The sequence below is a fragment of the Calypte anna genome, chromosome 8 (assembly GCF_003957555.1).
Source record: "Calypte anna isolate BGI_N300 chromosome 8, bCalAnn1_v1.p, whole genome shotgun sequence".
NCBI lineage: Eukaryota > Metazoa > Chordata > Aves > Apodiformes > Trochilidae > Calypte > Calypte anna.
The window spans coordinates 2,757,970-2,770,025 of NC_044254.1; the positions used below are offsets into that span (position 1 = coordinate 2,757,970).

General features: G+C 56.1%; 1 protein-coding gene across 6 annotated transcripts; it reads right to left on the reverse strand.

Annotated features, from left to right (window-relative positions):
* Nucleotides 1-141: 141 nt before the first annotated feature.
* Nucleotides 142-8,341, reverse strand: LOC103529440 (P-selectin). 6 transcript variants are annotated; one of them, XM_030455251.1, is made up of 16 exons: nt 8,306-8,341; nt 7,757-7,841; nt 5,183-5,572; nt 4,955-5,062; nt 4,663-4,845; nt 3,839-4,024; nt 3,525-3,710; nt 3,381-3,386; nt 2,887-3,066; nt 2,572-2,757; nt 2,251-2,436; nt 1,951-2,136; nt 1,720-1,842; nt 1,325-1,355; nt 512-567; nt 142-349 (listed from the first exon to the last, which is right to left on the reverse strand). In XM_030455251.1, the coding sequence occupies exons 1-16, from the start codon at nt 8,306-8,308 to the stop codon at nt 339-341; spliced, it is 2,106 nt and encodes a 701-aa protein (XP_030311111.1). In that variant the 5' UTR covers nt 8,309-8,341; the 3' UTR covers nt 142-338. The 6 variants fall into 6 exon arrangements, with proteins under 6 accessions (XP_030311111.1, XP_030311110.1, XP_030311106.1 ...); XM_030455250.1 differs by having other exon boundaries at nt 2,251-2,332; nt 2,654-2,757; nt 2,887-3,072; nt 3,201-3,386; XM_030455246.1 differs by having other exon boundaries at nt 2,887-3,072; nt 3,201-3,386.
* Between the last annotated feature and the right edge of the window lie 3,715 nt (nt 8,342-12,056).

The window sequence follows — 12,056 nt, forward strand, 5'->3', positions numbered from 1 at the left end:
AGGCCACGCCCCCCTTTGCCTACGGCGGCCGCCGAGGGACACACGAGTGCGGTACCACGGCTTCGCTTTCGCGCAAGGGCAGAGCCCGCATTGTGCCCCCCCCCTCCCCACGCATCCCGGGACACGGAGGCGACTCGAGTGGGACAGGAGTTTATTGAGACACAAAACCCGCGGGAGATGGTCCCGAGGGAGGCTGGCGCTCGGCCACGCCGCTCTTCAGCATCCTCAGTGCCCGGCAGGCTCCGCGCCCCACTCGGTACCGTGGGCAGCACCGGGCCGAGCTGTCCCTTTGTGTCCACCCCTCGGGACCGACTGCTGGGCCACACGGTGGGGTCTGCTCACGACCAGGCTGGAAAAAAAGGAGAGGTGGAAGGGGTGTTGCACTGGGAGGGCTCTGCCCCTCCCTTCCCACGGGATGTGTGTGTGTCCCGAAGCCCAGCTGCGTGAGTTTTCCACGCGTGATTCCCAGCCCGGAGCTGAGGGTGCCGCCAGCTATTTGCCGGCTCTCTACCTGAGAAGTTGGCATCGTATGCTGCGTTGGTGAAGATTCCTGGAGATCCCAGGTCACTGGAAAACACACACAGGGATTACACCTTGGGGGAGATGGGGAGGGGGGGTGGGAAGGGGACAGGGCAGCCCCAGCCATCCAAAGTGGTCCCACTGATAATAAAAAGAGCAGATCTGGGGATGGGGAGGGGGCAGTGCAGCCCCAGCCATCAAAGGTGGTCCCACTGATAATAAAAAGAGCAGATCTGGGGATGGGGAGGGGGCAGTGCAGCCCCAGTCATCCAAAGTGGTCCCACTGATAATAAAAAGAGCAGATATGGGGATGGGGAGGGGGTAGTGCAGCCCCAGCCATCAAACATGGTCCCATTGACAATAAAACCAGCAGATCTGGGGATGGGGAGGGGATAGGGCAGCCCCAGCCATCCAAAGTGGTGCCACTGATAATAAAAAGAGCAGATATGGGGATGGGGAGCGGGCAGTGCAGCCCCAGCCACCAAAGGTGGTCCCACTGATAATAAAAGGCAGAGCTGAGGGATGGGGAGCGGGCAGTGCAGCCCCAGCCATCAAACATGGTCCCATTGACAATAAAACCAGCAGATATGGGGATGGGAATGGGGAAGTGCAGCCCCAGCCATCCAAGGTGGTCCCACTGACAGTAAAACCAGCAGATCTGGGGATGGGGAGGGGACAGTGCAGCCCCAGCCATCCAGAGTGGTCCCACTGATAATAAAACCAGCAGATCTGGGGGATGCAGGGTGACCACGGGGCTGTGATAAGCACAGGGCAGAGCCACCCTCTTACAGAGCACAACTCTTACCTGGTGGAGTTCAGGAGCTGCTTCTTCTCCTCTGGTGATGGTGCCGAGCAGGGGCAGCAGGTAGGAAAGAAAGAAATAAGCAGATCTTTTTTCAGTAGAGGGAAAACCATAGCAGCAATGGTTGCCAGTGAATGGGAATGAACAAGCACAACATGGAGCAGGGAGGGGAAGCTGAGGAATTTGCCACTTTGCCCCCCAAACCTGGCTGCTGACATCTGCAGCTGGAGAAACTGGCAAGGAGGTGCTGCTGGACACATGGCACTGACAGCAGGCAGGACACATGTCAGACCCTTCTGATCATCTTCTGATCATCTTCTGATCATCCCCCCCTTCCCCCAGGATTGGATTTTTGCCCTGGCCAAAGCAAGAGTGGGCTGGAAGAGGTGTTTCTGTACCTCTGGTGCTGAGCCTCTTGGCCAGGAGGGCAATGAGTGTCCCTGAGAGCACAATGCCAGCCACTGCCAGAGCTGTGCCACTGCTGTAAGCCAGGACTTGCTTTAAGAAAGGAGCATGGTCCTCTGAAACACATCCACAAGACCCACAGGTTAGAAAGTTATCAGCACCCCAGGTGGAGGGGTGCCATCCAAACCCAGTCAGGATGTGACCCTTCCCAGAGCTGGGGGTACCTGCACAAACTGGGGGTTGCCTGGTCCAGTTCCCCGTGGCTGCACACTGCAGCACCTCTGCTCCCATCCTGACAGACCCTTCCTGACAGGAGAAAGTGCACAGGGAGTTGTAGGTGAAGTTCCCATGCTGGTGGGAGCAGTTGAGCTCTCCTCTGCTGGGGGCATCCAGCTCTGGGCAGCTGATGGCTGAAGGGAAAGCAGAGTGGCAGCATCAGTACAGCAGTGGGAGTGGGATGGGAAGGGGTGGATGAGCTGGAGGGATGAGGGACACTGCCACACAGGTGGGATGAGGAGAGGTACCTCTGCAATGTGGGGCATCCCCACTCCAGGTCCCTGGGGCTGTGCACTCACGGGTCTCTGAGCCCACCAGCTCAAACCCCACCTGGCAGGAGAAGTCACACATCGAGCCAAAGGCAAAGTCCCCATGGAGGTGGGAGCAGTTCATCTCTGCCTGGTCTGGAGCACTGAGCACAGGGCAGGCAACAGCTGAAATGACAGAGATACCACTTCAGGTAGGAGTCTGAGGATCACAGCATTAACTGCTGGGACAAGAGCATCAAGACACCCAAGAACATCCCAGTGTCAAACCAAGGGCTGGGACACTTTGGAGAGCAGCTCTACCTTCACAGTGTGGGGCATCCCCAGTCCAAGTCCCTGTGGCTGTGCACTCACGGGTCTCTGAGCCCACCAGCAAAAACCCCACCTGGCAGGAGAAGTCACACGTGGAGCCAAAGGCAAAGTCCCCATGGAGATGGGAGCAGTTCAGGTCTCCCTGGTCCGGAGCACTGAGCAGAGGGCAGGTGATGGCTGCAGGAACACAGATATACTTCAAACAGGAACCTGGGGACTACAAAACTAAACTCTTTGGGGAACAAAGGCCCAGGGAACATCCTAATGTCACTCCAAGGCCAATGAAACCTTGGAGAGCAGCTCTACCTTCACAATGTGGGGCATCCCCAGTCCAGGTCCCCGTAGCCATGCACTCCAGGCTCTCTGTCCCCTTCAGCTCAAACCCCACCTGGCAGGAGAAGTCACACGTGGAGCCAAAGGCAAAGTCCCCATGGAGATGGGAGCAGTTCAGCTCTCCTTGGTCTGGAGCACTGAGCACAGGGCAGGTGATGGCTGCAAGAGGGAGAGACACACACCAAGCAGGAGTCTATTGACTGTGAGGCTGTTGGAACCAGGAGGCTGGGGTGACAATAGGATGTCCCTTGGATCAGTGACACTATGGGGTCCAACAGCAGCTCTACCTTCACAGTGTGGGGCATCTCCAGACCAGGTCCCCGTAGCCATGCACTCCAGGCTCTCTGTCCCCTTCAGCTCAAACCCCACCTGGCAGGAGAAGTCACACATGGAGCCAAAGGCAAAGTCCCCATGGAAATGGGAGCAGTTCAGCTTTCCTTGGTCTGGAGCACTGAGCACAGGGCAGGCAACAGCTGGAGGGGCAGAGACACCACTTCAGGTAGGAGCTTGAGGATCACAGCATTAACTGCTGGGACGAGAGCATCAAGACACCCAGGAACATCCCAGCATCAAACCAAGGGCTGGGACACCTTGATCAGCAGCAGCTCTACCTTCACAGTGTGGGGGATTCCCAGTCCAGGTCCCTGTAGCCATGCACTCCAGGCTCTCTGTCCCCTTCAGCTCAAACCCCACCTGGCAGGAGAAGTCACACGTGGAGCCAAAGGCAAAGTCCCCATGGAGATGGGAGCAGTTCAGGTCTCCCTGGTCTGGAGCACTGAGCACAGGGCAGGTGATGGCTGCAAGAGGGAGAGACACACACCAAGCAGGAGTCTATTGACTGTGAGGCAGTTGGAACCAAGAGGCTGGGGTGACAATAGGATGTCCCTTGGATCAGTGACACTATGGGGTCCAACAGCAGCTCTACCTTCACACTGTGGGGGATTCCCAGTCCAGGTCCCTGTAGCCATGCACTCCAGGCTCTCTGTCCCCTTCAGCTCAAACCCCACCTGGCAGGAGAAGTCACACGTGGAGCCAAAGGCAAAGTCCCCATGGAGATGGGAGCAGTTCAGCTTTCCTTGGTCTGGAGCACTGAGCACTGGGCAGGTGATGGCTGCAAGAGGAAATCAGGTCTCAGAGATAGGATGGATGAGATTATACCTAGGTAGCTTTTTCTCCTTTGAGGTTTCGTGCCCTGCTCTATCCCTCCAAGCTTATATCCAGCCTCATCTCACCAATCCTCACCCCACTTGCAGCTGTCTGACCCTGTCAGGATATACCCTGTCAGGATATGCCCTTTTCCCAGCTGCAGGACAGCTGCCCCCCTTTGCTCTTCTCTGAGCAGCTCCTGACATGCTGAACACCCCCCCAGGGTGGAGCTGGGTGGCCTTAAGGAGGAACAGACAGTGCCAGTGTGGGGATGGAGGTACCAAGACACCATCCTGCCCCAACATGTGGTGCACCCAAGATACTGACACCCCAATGTGATTCAGGACAAGGACAGAGAGCATGAGGACAGTCAGAGAGACCAAGGAGCTTATCCTGAGCTCACAGCTGCTCTGCCCATCACAACCTCATCAGGAAACCACTTCCTGCATGGAGCACCAGAGGAGCACCTGGGAGCTTCCCCAGAGGGCAAGGCCATGGCGAACCCAGCTTATTCCCTGCCTGAGCAATGTTGGACACACAGGGCTGGCTCCCCAAAGCATCAGTGCCACATCCTTGAGACCCTCAGCCCTTGGCATGCCCTACCTGTGCAGATGGGGGTCTCTGCTGACCACTGCTGGGATGCCAGGCACTGGAGCCTGCTTACACCTTCCTGCTGGAAGCCCTCCTGGCACTGGAACACGCAGGTGGAGTTGTAGCTGAAGTCCCCAAAGGGATGGCTGCAGTTCATGTGCACTCCCTCAGGCTGGAGCTTGGCACACTGCACAACTGGGAGGGAGACAGTGCCACCAGCATGTTAGGAACCTAAGGAACAGGGTTTGAGCTCCCCAGCAGTGTGGGATGGGCATGGGGATGGGCATGAGGCTGGCTGGCTCACCATCCTCACACTCAGGGCCGTGGAAGCCAGGGTAGCACTCGCAGCGGTAGCTCCCGATGGTCTCCACGCACTCTCCCTGCTGGCTGCAGGAGAAGGGCTGGCAGGAGGCTGCACAGACAGAGGATGGGTCATCAGGAGCCACTGGCCACCCTCCCAAAGTCCCCACACCCCCCTCTTAATAAAGGTCTGCACCACATTCACACCCCATGAAGATCACCCTCCCCTTACCCCGGTAGCACAGCGCCTTTTTCCTCCGGCTGCAGGGCTCATCATTCCACTTCCCTGATTCCTGCTGCCTCTTGATGTAGATCTCCACACAATCCTGGTTCGATCGGCGGTTGTTGGGCTCCCCAGCTGCCCAGTTCTCTGCCTCCTTGGTCAGCACCTTCTTGGTGCCCACCCAGGTCCAGGTGCCACCCAGCTTGCGGATGCCGATCCAGTAGTAGCGCCCGTGGAAGGGCAGGCTCTGGTTGAGGTGCTGGATCTCCTCCTGGTTCTGTATGGCTACCAGGTCCGTGAAGAAGGTCCTGCAGTAGTTCCTGGCCTGCTCCCACGTGTAGTCCCCTTGGTCACTGTAGTGGTAGGTCCAGGCATCCACCTCCACTTGCATCACGGCGCCTGCAAGAGAGAAGGATGGGGTCTGGGATCATCACGGAAAGGATGGGAACTGGGTTAGGGGATGGAGTCCTTTGAGACAGGGGAACAGGCTAAGGTTGGTGTGGGGGCCAAGCAACCAGCTGGGTGAGGGGGCAAAATGAAGGGGCAAATGTGGGGGAAAACATTCCTAAGAGAGTTCATGGAGATCTGGGTGGATCGGGTATGGCAGGAGCTGAGGTGGGACAGGGAGGTGGCACAGGGTGAAGGCTGAGACAGAGACAAGCACAGGATGGGGCAGGTAGAGTGGCAAGAAAGCCCCAAAGAGTGATGCCAACCCCTCCTCCAGCAAGTGTAGACCCCACAGCCCTGCTCCCCTGCCAAAAGGCAAAAACCCAAGATGAAGATGGTTCTTTAAACTCAGTTCCTTCTTTGAGTGCAGAAGCAATCACTTGGGTTTTCTTGCTTTACACTGAAGAGTCAGCTTGGAGCAGGGCAGAGAAAGCAGCACTATCCTGCCCAAAAGATGGTCATCTGAGCCAGAGATGCTCTGAAGTGTTTTGTAAAACTCAGTATTACAAAACAACATCTTGCAGAAATCGAGTTCACATCCTGGTCATGCCCAGCAGCCAGTGGAAAGACAGAGATTAAAAGGAACCCACACCCAGCCCTGATCTTATTTACAGCATTTCACACAACTTGATGCAATCAAACGGTTTTAGCCACAGAAAAAAAATATTCCTCCCCTCTTCCCCAGAAGTAGGTGTCTCCCTAACTTCATAAAATGATAGGGGGTGTCCAGAAAGTGAGCTGGGTATCAAGCTTTGCTCCAAACAACTGACCTGGAGTACCCTGTCTCTCAGGAGAGGGCATCACACTGTGGTGATGCAGGCAAAGGTGTGGGACCAAGGATTAGGTGAAAATCTAGGGTTTCCCCTAGGGCTTTAGTTTGGGTAAAAATTATGCATTTTTCTAAGTAAAATTACCACAATTTATATGCTTTTCTGTGTGCCAGAGCAAACCATTCGCTTTGTTCAACAAAACTCATGCTGAGGAAAGACAAGAGGGCTGGGTCTCAAGTTGTGCCAGGGGAGGTTTAGGTTGGAGATGAGAAAGAATTTCTTTCTGGAGAGGGTGCTCAGGCATTGGAATGGGCTGCCCAGGGAAGTAGTGGATTCTCCGTGTCTGGAGATCTTTCCAAAGAGCCTGGATGTGGCACTGAGTGCCATGGGCTGGGAACTGCAGCGGGAGTGGATCAAGGGTTGGACTTGATGATCTCTGAGGTCCCTTCCAACCCAGCCAGTTCTAGGATTCTATGATTCTATGAAAACATGGCCTTCAGCAGCAGCTCTCTTCTTTACCCCTGGGGAGTCTGAGTTTGCAGAACAGAAGCTCAGGACACCTCCCATTAGCCTGTCCTGCCCCTGTCCCCCACCTCCTGGCCCTTCCTACCTCTCCAGCATGGCTCAGAACAGCCACACTAATTTCACACACCCCATCCCCTAACCAAGAAGGAGCAAGGGGCCCCATCCACTCCATGCCCATCCTCCCCATGCTCACCTGCCAGCACTATCACCCTCATTCCCACTCCTTCCCCTCAACTTTATGCTACCTCTCTCTGCTCCCCCTGGAGCTGAACACCCAGGTGGGTGCTGTTTGCCTGCATTTCAACCCACTGGCAGCCCCCTACCCCACCAGTGCCTCCTTTCAGGTCAGTTCTCAGCATCATCTGCACTTTTTTTTTTCTCCTCAGAGCAATATAGGAATGAAATATCCTCCAGGCAGCAAACCCCAATTAATTTCTCCTCTTGTTTTCTTCTCCTGATGTCAATGAGCAGCTTGAACCCTGCGTGGTGCTGTCCCAGCTTTGCACCAGTGGGTCCTGTGGCTCAAAAAGCACGGCCATGGGGAGGGGGTAAAGCTACTGCTACACTTCCCAGTGTCGTGTACCCACTGCTGGGCTGCATTTGGGAAGCAGACACCCTGCAGAGACTACACACACAGCCTGCCCCTCCCTGAAGGATCCCAGTCCCACGATGGGTTTGGCTGGAGGCAGCTGACCTCAGGAGATGCAGCCCCCTCCCAGCCCTGGGATGTGACAGATGAGCCACCAAACGACCCCTCCTGTCCTTCTCCGATGTCCTGGCCTCGCAGGGTCCCCAGCAGCAGGGTGATTATTGCTTACCGAGCTGGCAGGAGGTATCTTACCCCATGCGATGGCAGCGATGCTCAGGCAGCAGATGCGGCGGGAGCCCGGAGCCCGCATCCTCCCGGCAGAGCGCGGTCCCGTTCCCTGTGTGCCAAGGGAGGAGGCAGCGCTGAGCACCCAGGTCCTGCGGGGGCTCACACCCCCCACCCTGCACCCTCCCTGCTGCCACACGGACTTGTGCCCTTGTTCTGCTTCCCTGCTTGTGCCAGCTCCTCTGCCGGCAAGTAGCTGCCCGGGGACAATTCTGATGCAGAAAGGGTCCCCCCACAACGAGACCCAAGGGGGGGAGTGGGAGAGTCCCCCCCCCTCCACAACGAGACTCATCCCAGGCAGTGGGAGAGGCTGTGCCAGCGCTGCTGTGGAGCCCCGAAATCCAAGGCATGCCCTGTGCCCCCCAGCCCTCTCCCCCAGCTAGGGGCTGGCTCTGCAGCAGCAGTGCCCTGTGTGCCTGGCAGAGTTTCACTGCCTGGGGCAGAAGCACTGGTTCCTGCCTTTCCCTGAACCCCTTTTTCAGGCAGAACCCCCCCAAAGCAAGGAGTGGGACCTACCATGTCCAGCTGCTGGCAGCACCAGGGGTGGCTGGCAGGCAGTGGTGCTCACACTTCCTCCCAGTGCACAGAGCATCACTCCCTGCCCTTGGCCTCTTCCCCTCCCGACCCAGCCTCTCTGCTAGCCCACATCCTGCCCCACACCTCTGCCTCCCCTGCCATGGGGCTCTCCCACCCCCCAGAACCCAGGCTGGAGTGGGGGCAGCCCCTGGCATGGCCCTGGTGAGACTCAGCTCATCACCTGCCTCACAGGATGGGACCTGAGTGCTTCCCCACTGGGAACCAGTGAGCTGGGACTGCTGGAGCCCCCAGGAGCTGCAGAAGTGTCCAGCCCCAGCCCATGGTGCTCAGGGCACCCATCATGTCCATGTCACAGTCAAAGATCAGAGGAGGGATGAGGTGCTATGGGCTCCTGCATGGGCTGAACAAGAGAGTGGCTTGCAGCCTCTTGGCTCTCCTCACTCACAGGCTTTTTGCTCTGTCTGTGAATCTTCATATATGGCTTCTAAACAGCTATTACACAATGTATTTTTCTGTCCTTGCCTTCAAGTCTTGATGAGAAAAGTCCAAGAACATGCCAGAGGAACTTCCCCTGAGCTGTTAATATCCTTTATGGACTTCCAACAATGCTCCAGGAACACACCTCATTGTGTCCACCTTCCCTTGGGTCATTCTTGAATCATCATAAATCTTTCTTTACCCTGTTACATGTCTAATTAAAATTATATTGGCAGGATTTTCTGCAGGAATTACTCTGCTCACTTCCAGCAAAAGCCGAAGCAAGAGCCATTCAGGTCACATGCACTTTCCAGTTCCAGAGAAACTGATGCTGCTCCACTGGGACTCGTGGCAGACAAAAGGAGGAACCCATCCCACAAAAAGCTGTGATCTGCTACAATGACTTTACACTCAGCCAGTGTAAATGGAACTCAGTTCCTGTCTCTGGTTATCTTCCTTGCAAAATATTTTACTTCAAAAGTCTATTTTTATGCAATTGCTGAGGATAAGCCTCTATGTCCAGTAATTCAGGACACTTTCTAGCTCATGAGCAGAGGGTGTGTGATTATGGGAAAGGAAGGCAGAGGCAGAAGGGAAGCTGCTGGGGCAGGAGAGCATCCCCAAATACTCAGCCAGGCAGGGTAGAAGCTGCCTCTGCCATGTGGTGCTCAGAGAGGTGCTCAGAGCTGCGTGGTCCCTGGGGGGAGCAGGCTGTGCCCCTGCCACTTTCACTTCTGCTGAGACCAGCCATAGGAGGGCAGGGCAGTAGAAAAAAAAATATATTCCCACCTTTATTTTTGTAACTAAAAATAGCTTCTGGTTTTGCTTTAAAAACAGAAGCAAGGTGGTGAGACCCAGAAGCTGATGCTGCGAGGGGCAGAATGTGGCCAAGTTCAAAGGTATTGGGGCAAGTATGTGCTGTGGCCTCAGGGAGAGAAGACCCAAATCAGCTCTGCTGGGAGCTGGCTACTTACCAGGAGCCCTTTCCCATCTCAGCTGGTGTCTGAGGCTGGCTGCCCAGGAAGGATTCAGGATGCTGTGAGGCACATGCTCCTCACTGGGTTTCCTGCTGCCCCTGCAGTAAGGGCTGAGCAGTTCAGGAACATCCTGGGATGGTGCATCCTGTCCCAATGGACACCACTCTGAGGGCACAGCACAAGTTGCAAGCCAGGGCTTCACTCTGCAGGGGCTCAAGGGAGCAAGAATGAAGGCACTTCTGTGTATCACCTCCTCACAGTCCCTCTGAGCTCTGTGGGGATCTGGAATGGAAATGTGGAATGGTTGCCAAGAAGGCCAATGGCATCCTGGGCTGGCTCAGGAACAGCGTGGCCAGCAGGTCCAGGGAAGGGATTCTGCCCCTGTGCTCAGCTCTGGGGAGGCCACAGCTTGAGTCCTGTGTCCAGTTCTGGGCCCCTCAGCCCCTCAGGAAGGAGATTGAGGTGCTGGAGCAGGTCCAGAGAAGAGCAAGGAGGCTGTGAAGGGATCCAGCACAAGTCCTGTGAGGAAGGGCTGAGGGAGCTGGGGGTGTTGAGGCTGGAGAAGAGGAGGCTCAGGGGAGACCTCATCACTCTCTCCAACTCCCTGAAAGGAGGTTGGAGCCAGGGGGCAGTTGGGCTCTTTTCCCAGGCAACTCTCAGCAAGACAAGAGGGCAGGGTCTCAAGTTGTGCCAGGGGAGGTTTAGGTTGGAGATGAGAAAGAATTTCTTTCTGGAGAGGGTGATCAGGCATTGGAATGGGCTGCCCAGGGAAGTAGTGGATTCTCCGTGTCTGGAGAGATTTCCAAAGAGCCTGGATGTGGCACTGAGTGCCATGGGCTGGGAACTGCAGCGGGAGTGGATCAAGGGTTGGACTTGATGAGCTCTGAGGTCCCTTCCAACCCAGCCAATTCTAGGATTCTATGAAATGTGCCTCTTTTGCCATGCCCCCATCCAGAGCCACAGCTGGAGGCCATGATCTCCTCTCACAGCCCTACCTGGACTTTTTCCCCAGAGGGTGTTTGCTCAGGTCCTGATAAACCAAGATACTGTGGGCAGAGGGTGCAAGAAGCATCTCCCACCACCACCCCACCCCACCACCCCCTCCATGCACACTGCTGTTGGTTTTTTGGCAGAGGCTTCTGCCCCACAGCAGCACAGCCTGTCCCCCTCCTTGTGCAATGTCCCCCAGCAAACCACAGAGGAACAGAGTCACCCTGACACAGCCTGCCCAACTCAGCTGCCACCATCCATCCAGCAGCCACCTTCCTGGGGATATTCTCCCTCTCAACCCTGCTGCTGGGAGGGCTCAGCAGCCCACCGGAGCAAGGAGACACCCAGTGGCATCCCTGCTGGGGTGTGGTGGGGTGCTCAGGAGGATACACACCCTGCCATGCTGTAGCCCAACTCCTCAACTGGCTCCTCTCTTGCAACAGCCCCACAAACAGAGGCTTCGGAGGCTCTTCCTTTGCACAGGTAAGGGATGATTTCCACCCACCACAGGTCCCCAGTGGGGTATTTGACCCAAAGGATGTACCAGAGCTGCAGGGTGCCTTTGGGCATGTCTCCCAGCATCATGTCTGGCACGTAGCCTGGGCAGACGGCCTCTCCTCACATGGCTGTAGAGGAAAGCAGAGAATAAAATCAATAAATAAATCAATAAAATCTTTCTCACAGTTTGAAAGTGTTTGGCCACTGGAAGATGAATTATCCAAGTGCTTACTGGCTCAGAGAGAGTGAGGGCGTTGCAAGGATCATCTGAAGCTAGGACAGAGATACATCCAAGACAGCCTAGGGGCTGTGGCTCCCTCAACCCTCACCTGTAGGGCCCCCATGGCACCTGGGGAGGCACAGGGTAGTTTCAGGCAAATCACTCCTCCCCACCCCACAAGATCCCTCTCAGAGATGTTTTTTTTCATCTGAGCTGCAGGACACCTTTCTGCTTTGGCAGTGGTGGGGGTACTGCTGCCAGCCAGGTACCCCTGCCCACACTGATTGCCAGCTCCCTGGCATATGGCACCAACAACACATGCACAACACAGATAAGGGTTTGCCAAACAGGATGCTGGGGGTGTAGATAACCCTGAAATTACCTCCCTGCTTGTGTTGTAGGTAGTAAACATGTGGCTGTACCCACCCAGAGAATCCCAGGCAGCAAGCTGGGGCACAGGGTGGGTGCTGGGTGGTGGCTGCAGCTCCAGGGATGCATCACACCCAGGTGTGTGCCACATCCAGGGGCAGCCCCACAGCACTGCAGGCACTGCTTGCCCAAAGCAAAG